At 52.4% G+C, this 21,114-nt stretch overlaps 1 protein-coding gene and 1 long non-coding RNA gene across 2 annotated transcripts in view; both read right to left on the bottom strand.

Moving 5' to 3' along the window:
- LOC109444591 (uncharacterized) overlaps window positions 1-21,114 on the bottom strand; it is a 212,406-nt gene that overhangs the window by 182,983 nt on the left and 8,309 nt on the right. The window lies entirely within an intron of this gene.
- Window positions 4,414-6,561, bottom strand: CEBPB (CCAAT enhancer binding protein beta). Its single transcript, XM_019726095.3, has one exon. The coding sequence runs from the start codon at window positions 6,078-6,080 to the stop codon at window positions 5,037-5,039; it is 1,044 nt and encodes a 347-aa protein (XP_019581654.1). The 5' UTR covers window positions 6,081-6,561; the 3' UTR covers window positions 4,414-5,036.

Here is a 21,114-nt window from a genome sequence, read left to right on the forward strand (position 1 = left end):
ACTCTATCCAGACTGGCCCTGCGCTCTTTCCCTAACATGCTGAGCTCTGGCCTGTCTCAGGGCCTTTGCACCTGCTGCTCCTGCAGCCTGAAATGCTCTCTCAATGCCTTTCCCAGTCACCCTCTACCACTTCCCCCAAGGCCCTTGTCACCACCGGAAATTAGCTTGCTCGTTTACTAATTGTTTATTGTCATCTTTCCACCAGTGTCAGCTCCAGGGGCACAGGGACTGTCTCCCTTGATCCTGGCTGAGTATGTGGATGGAACCTGGCTGCTCTGTGTCCACAGGTTAGGAAGCCCAGGCCCAGATTGGCCAAGCATCTCGCCCGAGGTCAACCAGCAAGGAAGGAACAAAGCTTGGAGCTCCCCACTCCATCTTACCCCTCAAAGGGTATTCAAATTGTGGTTTGCCCACCTGGCTCCCCACAGGGCAGTGACTGGCAGACAGGAAAGTGGCTCAGCCTGGGGCTCAAACGGACCTCGACTGGAACTCCACCTTTTCTGCTTTGTGGGCAAGAGACATCCCTTCTCGACGCCTCAGGTCCCTGCTCTTTGAAAGGGGACTCCTACTTTTTGTCCTCGGAGGACACCCAGGAGGGGCTCAAACTGCAACAGGCTGGAGCCCCAGAAGCCCCCCAACTCCCCAGCTCACCCTGGCCTCCCTCACTCCCCTGCACATGGCCACAGCCAATGCGAGGCTGAAAACCCCCAGCGAGGGGCAGCCAGCCAGCTGGGGCAGCTGGGACTCCACCACCGGTCATCCAGGAGGTCAGCCAGGACAAGACAGGACTAAAGTGGGAGGGCAGAAAAACCGAGCAAATGAGAGGACCATGGGGGTCGAGGGGAGGCGGGAGGCAAGGCGTCTTGGGTTCAAACGTCATGCCTGAATTCAAATTTTAACTTCAGTCGCTCACCAGCTGCTGGTCCAGTGACTTTGGCTGTCTGTGCCTCAGCTTCCCCACCCCAGGAAGGGGAATGATAAACAATTCCCACGTCACTAGGTTATTGTGAGGCTAATGGACAGAAAGCATGCACAAGGCTGGTGAGGAGTGAGCGCTCCGTAAAGCAAGCTCGTCCCCCCACACCTCACCTCGCTCAGGCATCTGCTCAAACGCCCAGCTCCTAGGAGAGGCCTTCCTGGACCTCCCCTCCCCTCCCTGTTCCCCTTTCCTTCCTTCAGAGCCCTTGTCCCCACCCCCACCCCCACCTGCCATTATCTTGTTCCAGTTACTGGATACTGTCTGTCTCTCCCTATAAGCTGTCACCTCCACCTGGGTCACCACATGTTCCCAGCATGCAGCGTAGGTCCTGTACACAGCAGGTGCTAAATAAATGCTTGTTGAATACATTTTAAAAGGAACTGGACAAATAAATGTCTCAGAGATGAGGACAAAACAGTCCCCAGGAGGTCTGGACAGGACTTCAGGGGAGGAGGAAACATTCTTTAAGTGTTTACATGGAGTCAAAACTCCATCTGAAGTCCCCCTGCCCTTTCCTACTTCCACCGTTCTTAGCTATACGACCTTGGACAGGTCACTTTCCCCTCTGAGCCTGTTCGCTCGCAGGAAAATGCCAATAACAAAGCTGAGGCCTCCAAGAGGCTGATGAGCTGATTAAACTGGCCAACATGCCCTGAGCACAGGGCTCGGCACCCAGCAGTGTCTCCAGAACTTTCCTTTCTGACACTCACTTTTCTCCTTGGTAAGATCACCAGGCCATGGGATATTGCATAAGATTATGAGGTATGAATGTGTTTTGTCAACTCTCCTGTCCTGCACAAACACTCGTTGGGATTCCCACTGGCCTCAGTGGGTCTGTGGTTGACATGAGAAGCCCTCTCAGGCAAAGGGAAGGATGCAGCCAACCCCTCCGCACTGAGGCCGTGGAGTGGTGCTTTGCACACTGCACGCACTGAACTCGCATCCACTATTGTTCCCGTTCCTTGAGGCATGTCCCTGGCCTCCTGGGCTCCCCGAGTGCTTCACCCCATCCTACTCTCGTTTCCCAGCCTTTGAATGGACTGGTCCCATCACCCTGCAAGGCTTTAGCCCTCCTAGCTTAGTGATCCATAGGGTGGGTGTCCCCCAATCTAAGGCATTTCTCCACGTCCTTTGGGCAAAGCTGTGTCCCCAATGCTCCCATCACAGGCCACCCAGGCCATCAGCGCCTTCGACCTGTTAACTGTTTCCCAGCACTCTTCAGGGGCAGTCAGAGGGACTCAGGTTCAAATCCCCTTTCTGTTGATTCCAAACTATGAGACCATGTGCAGGTCACTTATCTATGACGTTTGAGGTACCTGGACTTGGAGCCGGACAGGCTCAGGATTTGAGGCAGGGGCTGAGATTACAAGCCAGGCTCTCCGCCCCAAGCTTTCCTGAGACCTGGAATCTTACAACCGGCTCCTCCCGTTCTACCTTGAGCACTAACCCTACTTCTGTGGGCCTCAGTTTACTTTTATAAAATGGATATAATACCTTCCGTGGAGTGCTTATGTAGATGAAAAGCAGGACATGTGTGTAAGGAGCTGTGCTCCATGCTGGTTGAGAGAGCTCTCAGCAAAGGGCAGCTGGGCGCCACTGTTTGGCCAGGCTGCTCCTCTCTCACCTCCTTTGTATCCTCTGAAAAATGGGTGAGCAGCAACCACCAGCCAACTCTTGGTGACAAAGGGAAGAACAGGGATTGGAGAGATTCATTCCTCAATTGTGACCCTCCCCCACCCCAAATACTGAGCTACCTCCTTCCCCAGGTCCATACCCGCAGCCTTGGCCGTTCAGCAGGTAAATCCTAGAGGCAATTGAGCAGAAGTGTCGCTGGTACTCGACTGATTGGAGGCTCCTGGGTCCCAGGCGGTCACCCGGCCACCCAGCACAGAAGGAGACGGGTACAGGGCCACCCGGGAGGCCCAGAGCCAGAGGGAGGTTCTCTCTGCCCAGCGCTCCGCACAGCCCTCGTGCCACCACAAGAGAGGCCAGCATTAGGGACATGGATTTGCCTTGATCCACAGCTCCACCACGGTGGGGGCTGAGTGTCTCTGTCCCCCACACCGCAGGCTCCCACAGGGAAAGTACAACCAGGCTCCCACAGAGAAAGGAAGAGAAAAAGCATTTCCCACTCTCAAACCACAAGATCAACAGCTGCTCCCAAGATCCCAGGCTGCCCCAAGGCCCTTGGCAAACTAATCGATGAGGCCCCCACTCTTAGGGCAAGGGGACCCCAAACCAGTTTCTTGTCCATGGGAATCTGACAGCCAAAAAACTGCTCTAAAAACAGGCCTTATAACAGTACCCACCTCTCCAAAGGTGGTTGTGACGTTGAAATGAGATGGGGCAGGTCCAGGGTTTACCGGCCGCCTGGCCCCTGGCAAGCACTCGACACACTCTTACTGCACTACAGACCGGGGTGCCAAGTGCCAGGAGCCTCCCAGCGAAAAATAACAAGAGCAAAGGCTTATATAACACCTTCTGCGTGCCAGGCACCGCGGGACGCTGTGCGTGTATCCACTAACCCCTCTGTCTACATCCTCAACTCTCAGGAATGCCGTCCAGGGCTGGAATGGGGGTGTGGGTGCAAGGCGGAGGGGCGGGAGGTTAGGGGGCAGGGACGCAGAAGCCTTGCCAGGGGCCATTTCTGTCCAAGGGAATCAGGAACAGGGGCCCCAAGTTCAAACCTAGGTTCAGCCACCTTGAACAAGCAGGTAAGGCTGGGCCTCCGTGTCCACATCTGGGCAAAGAGGGCAAGTGGTAAATCTCCTATCGCCAGGAAAGGGAGTGGAAGTGCAAGAACACTTCCCCCCACCTCCCTCCATCTGGACGGCTTCTCCCCTCCTGCCAGCCGGCCAGAGACACCCAAACAGGCCAGGGACACACAAACACAAGCTCGCCCACACACCCAGGCTCCTCTCTTAAAATATATATACACACAAAATATTTTTTAAACAGCCCACCCCACCACTACACTTACCAAAAGAATCTGCCCCAACTTAGGCTCAACGGGACCAAAACCTGTACTCACTTCTCCAGAGCAGTCACAGGCCCTAAATACTGTGCAGGGGTCACAGACCTCCAGGCCCCTCCAAACCCAAGCCTGCCACTCAAGATCTGCCAGAGGCCCTGGGCCCCCTCCCCAAGCGGGGTTCCCAGTCACTCCTCCCTAGCACCCAGGGACCCTGAGTCACCCTGAAAGCCTGACCCAGCACTTTTCTGCCCCTCCCCCCAAGGCCCGTATCCCCTTCTCCAAGCACAGGCTCTGGGGGGAGTGTAGCAGAAGAGGAGGAAAAACAGCTGCAACACCCCCTCCCAACCACCAAAAAAGCCAAAAATATTAGCAGCCCCCCCACGCACAACAAACCCCCACACCAGAAAAGCAAAAATAAAATCATAGAAATCCAAAATAAAGAAAAAAATCAAAAGCCAACTACTGCCCCCAAAAGGCTTGTTAACCATTCTCAAAAAAAAAAAAGTTTATTAAAAGTGTTCTTAATGCTTGAAACGGAAAAGATTCCCAAATATACAGACGCGTCTTTTCTCATAGAAATAGATTATTTTTTATAATACAAAAAAAGACCAAAAACAACAACATCAACAGCAACGAGCCGGGAGAAACATCTTTAAGCTATTACTCAGGGCACGGCTGACAGTTACACGTGGGTTGCGTCAGTCCCGTGTACACACGCGTTCAGCCATGTTTAAGCCGATTGCATCAACTTCGAAACCGGCCCGCCCGCCGGCGCCTGGAGAAGGGGCAGCGGGAGAGCCAGAGTTTATCATTCATCTGTACACAGACATTTCTTCTTTAAATACCACGGGCGGGCGCCCCATCCGCTTGTGCTGTTGATGTGGACAAAAATATAGATATATATATAATAAAATATTAAAATTACCGACGAGCTCCCCGCGCTGCCAAGTGCCCCAGTGCCAAAGTTTTGCCGGCGCCACCGGGGGCGGGGGCGGGAGCGCGGGCGCTTCCCGGAGTCTCGCGGCCGCGGCGCGCCCGGCAGCGCGGAGGCCGGCCGGCAGGGGGACGCGCGCGGGGGTCGCGCTAGCAGTGGCCGGAGGAGGCGAGCAAGGGCTCCGGCAGCTGCTTGAACAAGTTCCGCAGGGTGCTGAGCTCGCGCGACAGCTGCTCCACCTTCTTCTGGAGCCGCTCGTTCTCAGCCGTGAGCTCCAGGACCTTGTGCTGCGTCTCCAGGTTGCGCATCTTGGCCTTGTCGCGGCTCTTGCGCACGGCGATGTTGTTGCGCTCCCGCCGGATCTTGTACTCGTCGCTGTGCTTGTCCACGGTCTTCTTGGCCTTGCTCTTGACCTGTGAGGGCGCCGGCACCGCCCCCCCGTAACAGGCGGCCGGGGGCGCCTTGGCGTCGGCGGGGCTCGGCGTGCCGGGCGGGCTGGACGACGAGGACGTGGACAGGCTCCCGCTGCTGCCGCTCGGCACCGCCTGGTAGCCGAGGTAGGCGCGCAGCGCATACGGGAAGCCGGCCGCCATGCCTGCGCCGCCGCCGCCGCCCGGCGCTCCAGCCTCCTCCTTCCGCTTGCAGTCCGCGGGCTCGAAGCCCGGCTCCGCCTTGAGCTCGGAGGGCTGCGGTGGCGGCGGCGGCGGCGGCGGGTGCAGGGGCGCAAAGCAAGCCGGGTGCAGCGCACCCTTGGCGGCCCCCAGGCGCCCCAGGCTCACGTAGCTATACTCTCCCGCCTTCTTGCAGTTCTTGCCCCCGTAGTCGTCGGAGAAGAGGTCGGAAAGGAAGTCGTGGTGCTGCCCGGAGGAGGCGGGCGCGGAGGCGGGCGCGGGCGGAGCCGCCTCGAAGGTGTCCGTGGCCGTGGCCGGCGCCGGGGCCTGCGGCGCGCCCAGCGGCTCCAGGTACGGGCTGAAGTCGATGGCGCGCTCGTGGTCGCCTATGCTACCCAGCTCGCCGGCGGGGGGGCGCGGCCCAGGTCTGGCCGCGGGGGGCGCCGCGGGGGCCGCCTTGCCGCCGTACGCAGCAGCCAAGCAGTCCGCCTCGTAGTAGAAGTTGGCCACTTCCATGGATTTAAAGGCGGGCGGCGGCGGCAGGGGGAGACATGCTGGGTCCCAGGCCACCAGGCGTTGCATGAACGCGGGTGCCCAGGGAGGGGGCTTGGCGCTGCCCGCTCCGGCCGGCCCGCAGGTGGCGCGGCCTCCTGGCTGCGAACTGTCGCCGCTGTGTCGCTGCTGCTGCTGCTGTCGCTGCTGCTGCTGCTGCTTCTGTTGCTGCTGGTGGTGCCGGGGTGGCCGCTACTAGTGCGGAGGCTGGCGGCTGGACCCTCGGGTGGGTCCCTTTCCCGGTCCCGTGCGCGGCTCTGACTCGCTAAAGTTTCTCCTGAGCCCGGTTATTTATAAGGCGGCCCATGGCAACGGCTGCGTCACGGCCTGGCGGCCTCCCCGGCCCCTCCCGCCGCCGCCGGGACACAGCCACACCGGGGCCGCCAGAGACCCCCGGGAGGTCGGCAGTCTAACAGGAGATCAGGGGCGCGCCCTCGGGGGTCCTGGGGCTCTGGGGGGGCAGCTTCACGCCCCCTGCCCACTCCCACCAGACGGCCCCGGGATTGGGAGCGAGAAGGGGAGGTGCGACCCCGCCCCCAGACCGCCCCCTCTGGGCTGTCGGCTGTACTGAAAGGGGGGTGGAACCCGGGACGGGGCAACGCGATCGCCTTCCCCCACCCGAAACACGGCGGCGGCCCGCCCCCTGCTGGAGGAGGCGGTGGCTTCAGGATCCGCGGCGTCCAGCCCCGACGCCCCAAAGAGAGGGTGCTCCCCAGGCGGGATCCTGGAGACCTCAAGCCCCAGTTCTGGCTTCTGGGGAGGTAACCCATCTCCCGGATGTGGCCCCGCCCCTAAACTTGCCCCTATCCCCCGCTCTTAGGACATTACGCGCCTATGGCGACTCTTCTCTTAAAGCCACTTTCAATAGGAGGACTTTGGAGGGGGGACGGGCAGGTCCGGGGCGCGCTCCACGGGAGCCTCTGCCCGGGTTGGCCGCGCCCCCAGCCCCACCCACCGCACCTGCCCGCCCCCTTAGACCACACCTGGGTCTTCTCCAGCCCCACCCCACCCTGACCTGGGCTGTCAGGAGGGTGGAAGGGGCAGGGTGCTCGGCTCTGCCACGCTGTGTAACGTGGGCGAGTCACTTCCCTGAGTTCCATGAAGGTATCCTTACTGTTCCTTTTAGTTGTATTACTGTCTCCACCACAGACGACCAAACATAAGTCTTAGTTTTAAGTCTACTCTGGGAGGCACATCAGAAAGAAGGACCTCCCCCAGAGGGCGCAAAGAGGACCAGAGGGGGCCTGGCATACCTAAGGCCACATGGCTTCATGTCCCCCATTAGTCTCAAAAGCAAACCCCTTTTCCAGGCGCACTAAGACCTATCTGCCAACTCAAAGCCACAAAACCTGTTTCTGAGGCTGGGGAAGTGGGGGGGTCAAACCAGGCCCCACTGGGGGCCATGTAGGAGAGAGAAGGGACTTCCTCCATTTTTACCAAGTCCCCGTTGTGCACTGTGGGTGAACCTGGACCCGGGGTTCACTTTTCCGCCCTGCCAGAAGGAGGCTTTTGCTGCCCCTGGTTCAAAGCTGGGCAAATGGGCCATGTCCCATCCTGGATTTGAACGTACACCTGAGGCCCTCCCTGGTGAGTGGGCTCAAGCAGCCCCTTGCCCTCTCCGGCCCCATTCCTAGGCCATTTGGGCAGCTCCTTGGGCCTACCCCTCTGTCACTCAGGCCCAGGCAGGAGCTCCCAGCCTGCGTGGGGCTGACCCCCGGCCCACTGACCCCAGCCCTGGCGGGCAAGCAGGCATTGCTCAATCTTCAACGTTATCTGCTGAGCTGGGGTGACCTCTGCCCTGGAGAGCTGGAGAAATGACATCTCCAAGAGCGCCCTTGAGGGGTGGGGGGCAGGGCGGGGCAGGATGAAACGCTGGCCCGGCCTCCTAGCTTTCCGGGCCTTCCCAGCACCAGGGAGGGATCCAAGGCCCCAGGGCCCCCCAGCCAGGCCTTCCCAGATGCAAAGTGGGACACTCAGGTCTGAGCTTGAGGCCCACCACCTCCGAGATGCCCTCCCTGCTCCATTTGCTAGTGAACTTCCTTCCTGGCCCTTATCTCCAGCTCCATTATCCTAGTTGTCTGCCCCCACCCCAGACTGACTGCACGTGAAGACTGTCCCTTCAGTACTGGAGCTCCTGGGCTGGGCATGCCCAAAATGTACCGGTGAATGAGTGTACTTGCTGTTCCCTCGGGACCAAGAAGACTGTCCCCCCAGCTCTGCCCAAGGCTCAGCCCAAAGGTTAGCACCTCGAAGGAGCCCTTCCTGACCCCCCCATCAAATGCCCCAGGCCCTTAGTTGCTCCTTTCACACCCCTGCTTTATTCCCTTGACTGTTCTCATTACTATAAAAATCATTCCAACCACTCATCTTGCTTCCTTCCCTGCTGCCTCCTCCCCATGTCAGCCCCACCAGGGCAGGGATTTTTGTTTTGTCCACTGCTGTTCCCCATTGCCTAAAACAGTGCCTGGCACACAGAAGGCGCTCAACAGATGAGGGAGGCTGAGAAGAAGATGAGGTCTTCCAGTAGCTGGGCTGTGTGACCTCAGGCAGGATGGCTCCCGTCTCTGAGCCTCAGCACCTGCCTCCCAAACTGGAGAAGCAGTGAGACTTGGTGGGGTCTGAAGCTAATTGGAGGATTTGCTGTGTATCCTCAAGCCAATCTTCCACTTTCTCTGAACCACATTTTAAGCTCTTTGCATGTTTTAACTCATTTAATCCTGATTATTTAGAGGAATGGGATCCTGTTATTAATGTCCACTTTACAAATGAGGAAACTGAGGCCCAGCAGAGCTAAGTGTGCCTGCTCAAGTTCCCATTAAAGGGGTGGGAAGGATTAAAGTCTCTCCAGCCTGATCTTCCCCTTTGGGTTTGTAATAAATCATAACAAGTCTGGCGATGTGAACCCCATTTTCTGAATGGAAAAAATAAGGACCAGAGAACAGTGGCCTGGGATCACACCGTGAGTCAAAAAGGAACCCAGACGGCTGGGACTGGCCCTGAAGGATGAGACTCAGTCCCGTCAGGTCTTGGCCCTCTGGCCTCTGGAATGGAGGTGTGCCCACCAAATACTGAGCCTTTCGCTTTCCTCCCTTCCCTGCCCAAGATTCCCCCTTCTGGCCTGAAAGTAAAATCAGTGGCAGTTCCCACCTCGGTGCCACCCTAGGTGTCCTGCAGGGAGGCTGCATGCCTGCTCGGGTGACGGGTGACGTCAGCCCTTGTTTTCACAAGGCTGTTGCTCAACAGGCTCAGCCTGCTGCCTCACCACGCACGCTCAGCCTTTCCCGAGAAGGGGGCTGATGGGAGCTGAACCTCTATGGCCCAGAGGGCCAGAGCACACCCAGTGGCCCTGCAGGCAGCGAGAGCCCAGAAACCGTGATTCACCTGACACCACCCACAGCGATCACTCCCAGCTACGTCCTGCGTAGGTGTTTGTAGGAAGCTGGACTGTGCAGGGTCTCAAACCGACCACCAGCAGCCAAATCCAACCCACAGACGTGTGCAGTTTGACCCCATGGTGTTTTCTTTGTTTTGTTGTTGTTGTTCTCAATGAATTTATTGCCAACATTTTAAAATTGGGAGACTTCACGTCAAAATTCAAATTTCCAACTTCTCTTTTACACCGAAAGCACGGGGCTGGGCCCACCCACATGGCTAGGAGTCGTGGGCAGGAGTCAGGTGGGGGCCGTGGAGGGAACAGGCCCTGTCCTCCCCAGATACACGCCCTCCTCTGCCCGCAAACTGCTTTCAGAATCTCTTCCAGTCTGCAGCTTTTCCTTGGCCCCATTTTTTGGAGGAGGAAACTGAGGGGACTTGCCCAAAGGAAGCCCCGTTGTTGCTGCTTTGATGAGAGTGATCAAGGTGTTTGAGAGGGGCTTAGAGATCACCCAGTGTGTAAAAAAGAAGGCAGAAAGGGGACCCATCAGAGACGGTCCATGGAGGTTGTCTCTAGTGGGTTTGGAGCAGTGGCACTGCAGCAAGGATCGGACTTTTGTTCTTGCTGCCTGTACCCTGGCTGCAACACTCCGGGGTCCCCTCTATACCTCAGTCCCTGATCTAGAAAATGGGGGTGATGTCCCCACTCTCGTGGGTGTTCTGGGCCTGCTGTTCCCACACTGGCCCCAGCAGCACATGGGAGTGAATCAGACCTCCGCTTAGCCTCACAAAGGCAGGTCACAAAAACCTCACAAAGGAGGCAGGTGGGAAACGCCCAGAGAAGGTTAAGATGTCCCCCAAGATTACAGTGAACTGGTAAAAGAGCCAGACTTAAAGACACACACCCTGACCACAATGTCTGAGATTTTCCCCACCACGCCTCCTCTTCAAGGCCTCCCTTTCCCCCTCTGCCTAATGGGGCTGAGATTAGATGCCTAAGGGCTGCCAGGCCCAATGTCCTGGGATCTGGAATTTGGGCGTTCTGGGAGACGCTCAGGGCTGCCTGCAAAACTTGCCTGGGCATATGCTGCCACCATGTGGCAGGCTCTAGGAATGCAAGAGGGATTTAAATAATCCTTGGCAATGAGGACCCATTGGGCCCTTGCTTTGGGATACACAGGTCAGCACTCTGGATATGACAGCTGCTCACATGACACAAGCAGGCCGTTGAAAGAAATAAAAACTGTCCAACAAACAGACAGAAGGTGCTCACTTGTACTTAGTCATTCAGCAAATATTTTTTGGCACCTACTGCGGCTCATGCCCTAGAGACACTCCTGACAGAAACGATTCCTGTTCTCGTGGAGTTGACATTCCCCTTGGGGAAGACAAACAATAAACAAGATAAAGAAAAAAAGTAGACATTGTGTTACTTTCTGGTAAGCACCATGGAGAAAAATACAGCAGAGGAGGAAGATGGGAATGTGAGGGAGGGAGTGTGTTTTAACTTTAAATTAGAGTGGTCAGGGGAGGATTCCTTGAGGTGATATTTGAGCAAAAATATGAATGTGGTGAGAAAGTGGGCCATAAAGGTAGCTGTGGGGAGAGTTGCCAGGCAGGGGAACAGCAAGTGCAAAGGCCCTGAGGCAGAAACCTGCCTGGCCCATGCAGTTGCTGTGGGTGGAGTACAGGGAGAGTAGCAGGAAATGCGCTCATAGAAACTGTGGGGACCGTGTCACTCAGGGCCTTGTGGGTGATATGGTCTGTAAAAACTTTGGCTCTTACTCTGGGTTAGCAGGAGTCACTGAGGATTCTGAGCAAAGGAGGGACAGGATCTGACTTAGGTTCGAACAGAATCCCTCTGGCTGCATGTAGGCGGTGGGCTGTACTGGAGGTTAGGTTAGGGCAGAAGGAGGGAGCCCAGTGGGGAGGTAATGGGTCGTGCAGGCAGGCGACGGTGGCTGGACTCCGTCATGATGGTGGCCGGGGGGGGGGGGGGGAGGTATGGTCGAAATCTGGATCTATTTTGAAAGTAGAACCTTCAGAATTTGCTGATAGATCCCATTGCAGAACCACCACACAATGGACCACGCCATAGCCATTTAAAGGGACAAGGGATACCAAAAGCACTGGCAACCAAAAGGAAAAAGCAGATAAACTGGACATCAAAATTAAAAACTTCTGTGTAGCAAAGGACAAAATCAACAGAGTGGTAAGGCAGTGTCGGATGGGAGAAAATATTTGCAAATCATGTATCTGATGAGAGGTTACTATCCAGATATGTAAAGAACTCTACAACCTGACAATAGAAAACCCAATTACAAATGGGCAAAGGACGCAAAATGGACATTTCTCCAAAGAAGATCTATGGATGGCCAATAAACACATGAAAAGATGCTCCACTTCACTAATCACTAAGCAAATGCATATCAAAACCACAATCAGAGACCACCTCACACCCACTAGGTTGGGTATTATCAAGAAAACCAGAAAATAAGTAGAGAAATTGCTATGGAAAAATTGCAAGTCTTGTGCACCCTTGGTGGGAATGTAAAATGGTACAGCTACTGTGGGAAACAGTATGGCTGTTCCTCAAAAAAATGAAAAATCCAGCAATTCCACGTCTAAGTATATACACAAAAGAATTGAAAGCAGGATCTTGACCAGATATTTGTACGTCGATGTTCATAGCAGCATTATTCACAATAACCAAAAGGCAGGTGCAAGCCACGTATCCATCAAGGCATGAGTGGATAAACAAAACGGGGTCTAGACATACGAGGGAATGTAATTCAGTCTTTAAAAAGGACGTTCTGAGACGTGCTCCGACGTGGGTAAACCTTGAAGTCCGTATGCTGAGCGAAAGCAGCCAGGCACAAAAGGGCAAATGCTGTGTGTTTCCACTCATATGAAGTGCCTAGAGCAAACTCACAGAGACAGAAGGTAGAAAGGTGGTTGCCAGGCGCTGGGGGAAGGGAGGAATGGGGAGTCAGTGTTTAATGGGGACCGAGTTTCAGTTTGGGAAGAGGAAAACGTCCTAGAGATGAATGGTGGAGATGGTTGCACAACAATGTGAGTGTACTTAATGCCACTGAACTGTCCACTTAAAATTGTGAATTTTACCACCATTTTTTAAAAAGTCAAGGTAGATACATCTTCATATGCCAACATGGAAAGATGCCCAGTGGCACCGGGACATGAAAGAAGGCACGGCAGGGCAGTGTCCCGGTATTGTTTATCTTGAAAACCTTCACCATTAGCTAAAAGTTTTTTTAATGTGAATAACACGGTATTGAAAGTGTGGGGAAACTTTTAGTGGTTGTGCAAAGTGGTACGACCTCCAGTTTTAAGTACTTCTGCCATAGATATCAAAACGGAAACTATCATAGGGCCCAGCAATGCTGCGTATTTACATTACAAAGACCTCCAGAAAGACCGATGGACATGTGTAATAGCAGAAACTTGTGAGATCACATCAGTGGCTACCGTTACCAGGAAATACGATGCCGCTTCTAGAAAGACAGAGGTAACTGCCGGAGAGGATCCAGACCAGCAGTGTCCCATGCCACTTTCTGGGAGGCTGGAAATATGCTACAGCTGTGCTGCCATATGGGAGCCATCAGCCACATGTGGCCACTGAGCACGCAAGACGTGGCCCGTGTGACTGAGGAACTAATCTTTTTATTTTGTTTGATTTTAATTACATTTAAATCACAATTAAATGTGGCTACCTACTACTGTATTGAACAGCACACATCTAGAACCATCTCCAAGATCTAGTGTTAAACGAAAAAAAGCCAAGTGCAGGCCAGGAGGTGTGGTGTGCAAACCCCACATAAATGAGGGGAATTCGGGAGTGTATCATATGTTTGGTGGAGGAGGTAGTCTCTCGCTGGAAGGGTCGTAAGAAACTGGCAACAGTGGCAGGCTAGGGCCTGGGCTTTGCTGAATATTGTTGTGTAACAACGTACCCCAAAACTTAGGGGCTTAACAAAACCACCATCCTGTGGGTCAGGAATGTGGATAGGACACAAGGCAACAGTCGTCTCTGCTCCAGTACTGGCTGCTGGCTGGAATGAAAAAGGTGACTTTTTCATTCCCATGTGTGGCCCCTTCATGAGGATGGCCCAGCTTAGTTCTCAGCTCCTCGGTTGGATCTCCATTAGAGTGGCTCCCTCCCCACATGGCCTCTCCAAGTGGCCTCTGCACAGGTAACCTCTTCACATGGTATCTTCATGTGGCTTTATACATGGCCCCTGCACGTGGTCCAAGCTGCCACGCCACGTGGTCTTTCCACGTGGTCTCCCCAGCGCAGAAGCCATACTTCTTACGTAGTGGCTGGCTTCCCCAAGAGCGTGGCAGTGAAAGCTGCTAGGCCTTCTTTAGGGCTTGCGCCCCAAACTGGTACCCCAGCATGTCTGTCACAGTCTTGCTGAATCCAGATGCAAGAGCAGGGCACTGCACAAGGCATGCACACCAAGTGGCTGGTTCACTGGGAGCCCCTAAAGTAAGTCTACCCCAGGATGGGGGTTGGGGGCCTTGGGTGGGAGGTGGAAGGAAGACCTACATCCTTTTCTAACTTTAAAACAGTCCCCATGGACAGGGATTACCTTATTTGTCTGAGTGTAGAAAGCCATACGAGTACATTGCATGGTCCTACCCCCACACCTTTGCTCATGCCGCTCCCTCTGCCTCTAACACCCGTGACCAGGTGGCGGTGGAGCCCAGCCTCCTGCTACCTGAGAGGTCTGAGACCGCAGGGCAGGGGGCTCCAAGCCCAGCTTTCAAGAGAAATTTTCCAGCCTCATTGTCCATTCCTCTCCTCAACTTTGAAATTTGCTTCCTCCTCCAGCAAATTGACTTTAATTATAGGCGTGCCAACCACTGAGAGATGCAACAATCTAGGTGGTTCTCCAAAATCTTGTACTAAATGAAAGAATACCTGCTACATGATTCCATTTATATGAAGCTCTAGAATAAGCAAAATTAATCTATGATGGAAAATACCAGAACGGTGATTGCCTCAAGCTGAGGGATGAGCAGGATTGACGGGGCAGGGGTACAGGGGTACCTTTTGGGGTGGTGGTAAATGTTCAGTATTACTTTCCCAGGGCTGCGATACTGAAGTGCTACAAACTAGGCAGCTTAAAACAACACCCACTTATTCTCTCACAGTTCTGGATGCCAGGGGTCTGAAATCAGGGCCATGCTCCCTTTGAAGGCTCGGGGAGGGTCCTTCCTTGCCTCTTCCAGCGACTGGTGGCTTCCAGCAGTCCTGGCTGTTCCTTGGCTAATAGGTCCATCATTCCAATCTCTGCCTCTGTCTTTGCATGGCCCTCTTCCCCCTCTGTGTGTCTTCTCCTTTCTCTTATAAAGACACCACTCATTGGATTTAGGGCCCACCTCACGCAGTATAATTTCATCTTAATCAGTTACATCGGCAAAGACCCTATTTCCAAAGAAGGTCGCATCCACAAGTAACAAGGGTTAGGACTTGAATATATCTTTTTCAGGGACATAATTCAGCCCACCTCGTGTTCTGTATCTTGGAAAGAGTTGGGATAACACAGGTAGATGCACTTGTCAAAAATAATCTAAATTACACCTAAGGTGTGCATTTCACTGAATGTAATACTCACCTCTAGCTTATGATATGCATGCTGAAGAGGTTAGGGACGAGGTGGGCGGGTGTCTGCCACTCACTCTGCACTCAGTTGCCGGGTCTCTTTGGTCTCCTTTAATTGGCAGCAGTTCTTCAGTCTTCCTTGCTCATTCATAACCTTAACATTTTTAAAAAGTTCAGGCCAGTTACTTTGTAGAATGTCCCTCCCATGGGTCTGTCCAAAGTTTCCTCATGTTTGCGCTCAGGTTCTGCCCCTTTGTCAGGTATGACCCAAGTGATGAGGTGTCCTCGCTGCTTCCCCTCCGGAGGCACCTAAGAACTGTTTGTCCTGTTAACTGGTGATGCTATTGATCAGGTAGCCAAGGTGACATCTGCCAGGTTTCACCACTGTCAAGTTACTGTTTTTCTCTTGGTAATGAGTAAGAACCTTGTGAGAAGATATTTTAAAACTATTTAAATATCCTGTTCTTCCTCTAACTTTCACCCACTGATTTTACCATCCATTTATATGTTTGCCTCAATCAATCTATTGCTATGTAATAAATAACCCCAAACCTTAGCAGCTTAAAATAATAATTTTCTCCCTGTTTTTGCAGGTCAGGAATTCAAGAGTGGTTTAGCCGGAAGGTTCTGGCTTTCAGTCTTGCAGAAATTGCAGTGAAGGTGTCAGCGGGGCTACCGTCATCTGAAAGCTCTGCTGGGGCTGGAACATCACTATCCAGTAGAAACACAATGTGAGCCATAAATGGGAACCACATGTCTAATTTTAAATTTTCTGGTAGCCCCAGTTTGAAAAGTAGAAAAAAAAATACAGGTGAAATTCATTTTAGTAATCTATTTTATTTAACCCAATATATCTAAAATCTCATTTCAACATGTTCTTAATATTAACAAAACAATGCTAACGAGTATTTGACATCTTTTTTTCATGCTGTCTTTGAAATGGAGTGTGTATTTAACACAGCATATTCCAGCTGGGCCCAGCCATATTGCAAGCGCCTAACGTTACGTGGCTAGTGGCTATTGTATTGGGTGCTCAACGTGTGGGTCTCTTCTTAGGGCTTCTTGAGTGTCCTCACGACACGGAAGCTGTCTTCCCCCGAGAGAGGGACCAGAGAGAGCAAGAAGGAAGCACATGCCTTTTATGACCTAGTTTTCCTACACAGCCTCAATTCTGCCATATTCTACTCACTAGAATGGAATCACTAAGTTAGGCGCCCACTCAAGAGGAAGTGAATTTGATTCCACCTCTTGGAGAGAAGGCTGTCAAAGAATTTGTGGACATATCTTAAAATTACCACACCCCCATATATCTGCTTATTCATATATATCACTATGGACCTATGGATTTTATTTTTTTCCATGGGTTCTAAATCCATCACGACCATTATTTGATGCTGAAATTGACCCAGATTGGCCAGTGTTAGCTCCTTTCTGAGGGCTTCTGTGGCCTTACACCATGTCCCCAGTATTCTTTGAGCATTTCCCTATTTTCTGGCACAAGATGTTCCAGGCTCAATTTCTACTTTTCTTACCCCTGCCCTGGTTCATTTTAGTGGAGAACGGAGATTTTGAAACCAAAATCTGGGTGCTGTTCAACTTTTTAATTTTTACCAATCTCCTGGGTGTAAAGTGAAATCTCCTGGTTGTTTACATTTGCATTTCCTATTACTAAGGAGTTTGAGCTTTCTTCACGTGCTTGTGGTTTTCCTCTTCTGTAAATTGCTCTCCACGTCCGTTGCCCTTTTTCCATTGGGTCTGCTGTCTTTTCTGTGGTTTATTTGCAAGTTTCTTGTATAGTCTAAGCACTGAGATTTTAGGCACTGCAGTGTCTTCAGATTCTGACATCTAGGTTTATTAACTTTGTCCATGATATCCTTTGGCTGGAATCCTTCATTTTGATGTAATCAAAATAAATTTTTAAAAAAAAACACAATTTTTTAAATAATTTTTTGCCTTTCATACATTAGTGCTTTTGTATTATGGTAAAATATAAATAACATGAAATTTACCATTTAACCATTTGAAAGGTACAATTCAGTGGCATTGAATATATTCACAGTGCTGTGCAAGCCACCATCATTCATTTCCAAAACTTTTTCATCATCCCAAACAGGTAACTCTGTACCCTTTAAACAATAACCCTTGCTCTCTTCCCCTCCCCAGCCCCTGGAAACCTTTAATCTACTCTCTGTCTGTACGAATTTGACTACTCTAGATACTGCATATAAATGAATTATACACTATTTGTATTTCTGTGACTGACATGTCACCTCACGCAGCATAATGTTTTCAAGGTCCATCCATGTTGTAGCATGTGTCAGAATTTCATTCCTTTTTTTTTTTTTTTTTTTATTGGGGAATATTGGGGAACAGTGTGTTTTTCCAGGGCCCATCAGCTCCAACTTGTTGTCCTTCAATCTAGTGAAGAGCGCAGCTCAGCTCCAAGTCCAGTCGCCATTTTCAATTTTTAGTCACAGGGGGCGCAGCCCACCATCCCATGCAGGAATTGAACTGGCAACCTTGTTGTTGAGAGCTCACACTCTAACCAACTGAGCCATCCAGCCGCCCCTCCAGAAGCTCAGCAGCAGCTCATTGTCTTCAATCTAGTTGTGGAGGGCGCAGCTCACTGGCCCATGTGGGAATCAAACCGGCAACCCTATTGTTCAAAGCTTGCGCTCTAACCAACTGAGCCATCTGGTCACCTCAGAATTTCATTCCTTTTTATGGCTGAGTAGTATTCCAGTGTGTATATATAACTTCTACTAGTTTTATAGGTTTGCATTTCATGTTAAATCTTAATCCATCTAGAGTCCACCTTTGTTTGCAGTGTGAAGTAAAGACCCAGTTTGATTTGGGCCAGATTCCCAACACCACCTTCTGAACAATCTCTCCTTTCCCAGGTGGGCTGTGGGGAAGCCTTTGTGTATTTAGTTCTCTTACCCACATGGGCTGCTCCGACACCACTGCTCTGCCTCACTGGTCTGTTTCTCCTTGCGCTGGCACCCCGCTGCTTTTATTATAATGGTGTATGCCTTTTAACTACTGATAGGGGAAGTCTCCTCTTCCCTATTCTTTTTTAAGGTGGTGGCTAGGTTCTTTCCCTGCCACATCTCATCAAATCCTCAGAACAGCACTGTATCAATAGGTATGATCCTTATCCCCACATGACAGGTAAGGAAACTGAGGCCTCAGAGGGGAAGTAACTTGATGAAGTTTACAGAGCTGACAAGTTGCAGAGAGAGAACAAAATGAGGACTGTCTGGTTCTAGGGCCACCTCTTGCTCCCCAGCACCCAGCTGCCTCTCCCCACCTGCAGGCTGCTAGCTGTTATGTATAAGAAGGGGGAAGGAGCTGGAGAGGCCGGCTGGGCTGGCCACTTGCCAGTTTGCTCTCATATCCTTTTCTCATATCAATTACCATTTAACCAGGAAACCACTGAGCATTTAAACAGAGAGACTTTCCAACAGGGAAGTGGTTGCAGAGGTGATGGAGGCACCCAGAAGCCAAGCAAGAGACTGCAAAGACGCTCAAAGACGTGCAGCAACAGAAAGCAGTCGCCATCTCTAAGCTGGAGGGACTGAGGGAAGAGGGAAGGTTACAGCAGCGGGGGGCCTGTGGTCACTCAACAAAGATAGAAGCACAGTGGACTATCTCGCGGGGCTGGATCCATGGAGGAGACTCAGTCATTGATGGAGATGCAGCACAAGGTGTAAAGAGAGGGAGAAATACTCTGGCTTCTCCCCTCCTGGCCTCCAGTCTCCCACCAGGACCTCCCATTGGCCACTGGGAAGTCAGCTGACCTGAAGCCTGGGAAATGCAGCTTGCAGAGGTCAGCCCCTCTATAACTCAGAGCAGAGCAGGGGACGGCAGGAAATTGATGTGAGGGCAAAGAGGACCAGCCCTGCCTGACAGGCCCTTTCTTCCTGGCCCCGGTTCCCACCAGGTAGACCCCACTGGGATTCTAGCCCCGGCTTCTAGGGTCTCTGATACAACAGCCTCCTTCTGTCCCTTTAGCCTTCGGCCGTAGCTCACCCTGGGGTGCCTCCTCTTGCCCTTTGGCCTCTCAGCTCTTCCATTATTTGTGCACGCAATTCCCTGTATTCCATTCCTTCTGTTTGAAATTCCTAACGTGGTCTCCGTTCTCCCGACTAGTCCCTAGCTGACATACCAGCCACCCCGTAATTCACAGAATGGCCACAGTGAAGTTCTGGAATGACTGAGTTATGAACCAGAGAGGAGAGCAGAGATTAAGTGATCTGGGTCCCCCAAGGCAGGGCCAATCCCGAGGTACCACGTGGGCCGCACCGAGTCACCTCAGTGATCTCAAAACTGACGCGGAGTCGGCAGGGATGCTGGGATTCACGAGCCAGGCCCCAGCCTCAGCTGAGAGGCCCCGTGTGGCTCTGGGCCAAGGAAGCAGGCTCTATAGAGGGCCTCCTATGTGCTTGTCTGTATTCACTCACCAGCCTGTATTGGTTTGCTCGGGCTGCCGTCACACCGCACCACAGACGGGGTGGCTTAAACAACAGAAATTTGTTTTCTCACAGATCTAGAGGCTGGAAGTCTCAGATCAGTGTGTCCATAGGGCTGATTTCCTCTGAGGCCTCCCTCCTTGGCTTGCAGATGGCTGTCTTCTCTCTGTGTCTTCACATGGTTGTCCCTCTGTGTGTGTCTGTGTCCTACTCTCCTCATCTTCTAAGGACACCGGTCATGTGGGTTTAGGGTTTACTCTAATGACCTCGTTCTAACTTAACTACTTCCTTAAAGATCCTGTCTCCAAATACATTCACATTCTGAGACACTGGGGGTCAGGACTTCAATATGTGAATTGTGGGGGGAACATAGTCAGCCCATAACATCCCCCACTCTCACAAGGCGAGCATTCTCACCCTGTTTTCCAAATGAGGAAAGGGAGGCCAGACAGTCCTTTGCCCAAGACCTCCCAGAGCTGCGTCTGCTCAGGTCGAGCAGCTGCTTCTCCACCCACCAGGCTGCAAGGAATCTTCTCTTGCGACTGCATCAGACCCTGGGAGGGAAATAGGGTCCAATCACTCCTTTACTTCCTTTCCTCGTGTGGTGAGGCTGATCCATCATTCATTGTGCATTTACTATGAGCCAGATTCTTCTGCTAGCATGTTACGTGCACGCTATACACACACGACACAGCTCCTTCAGGCCTCTGCTCCAGCCTCCTAGCGATGCCTCCCGCAAGCACCAGTTTATCACCGCGCCTCCACACGCACAGATCCAGCTCCCGCTTTATTTTCCCTTCCACTGCCATCAACACCTGAAATTATCTTATATGCAGTTTTACTTCTTGATTGTCTTCCCCCCTCCGCTGGAAGCTCCCTGAGGGCAGCACCCGGGTCCTGATATATCCTCGGTGCCTAGATGAGATTCCCAATCAATCAGCAGCTTCATAGGTGCTCCATGTTGGTTCAGCAAATAATCAAATGAGTGAATTCTCTCATGGAATGCTCTCCAGACAACTATGAATTGGACCCCAGGATTCTCATTTTATAGAAGAAGAAACAGAGGCTTAGAGGACGTCCCAAGTTCACCCAGCTAGGAAGTAGTGCAGCTGGAATTCAAACCCAGGTCATTGCTCTCAGCCTCCACACCCAGGCCAGCCTCCTTGCCTTAACCTTCCTTCCAAATCTCTCCCTGCTCTGTGACTTCCCAAACTATCCTCCCAGCTGCCCGGAACCTCTCTCAGCCTGGAAATTCCCAATGCCGCGGGGCTGGGCTGCAGTATCATTTTGTGCCGGCAGGTGGCACCAGAGAATTCCTCGTGGCCACAGTCAGCAGTGTAGCGCTTCGGAGCATGAATGTTCCATAGTTTATTTAATCACTTTTAAGGATATTTCCAAGTTTTCGCTCCGCAAACCAAGCTATATCGTTGCACCTGTGTTCATAGACTATGAGGTGAGAATTTCTCTGGGAATGGATTCCTAGAAGTGGAATCGTAGAGAACAATGAACATCTTCAAACTGCATAGATTGCATGAACTTGCTAAGCTTGGTTTACAACCGAGGAGTGCTGGGACCAGAGGGAGCAGGTGGGTTA

Source organism: Rhinolophus sinicus, chromosome 13, assembly GCF_057876585.1.
Source record: "Rhinolophus sinicus isolate RSI-liver-muscle chromosome 13, RSI-T2T, whole genome shotgun sequence".
NCBI lineage: Eukaryota > Metazoa > Chordata > Mammalia > Chiroptera > Rhinolophidae > Rhinolophus > Rhinolophus sinicus.

What these genes read in the sequence shown, in the direction of transcription:
- CEBPB (XM_019726095.3), bottom strand. Translation starts at nt 6,080, where the DNA reads ATGCAACGCCTGGTGGCCTGGGACCCAGCATGTCTCCCCCTGCCGCCG.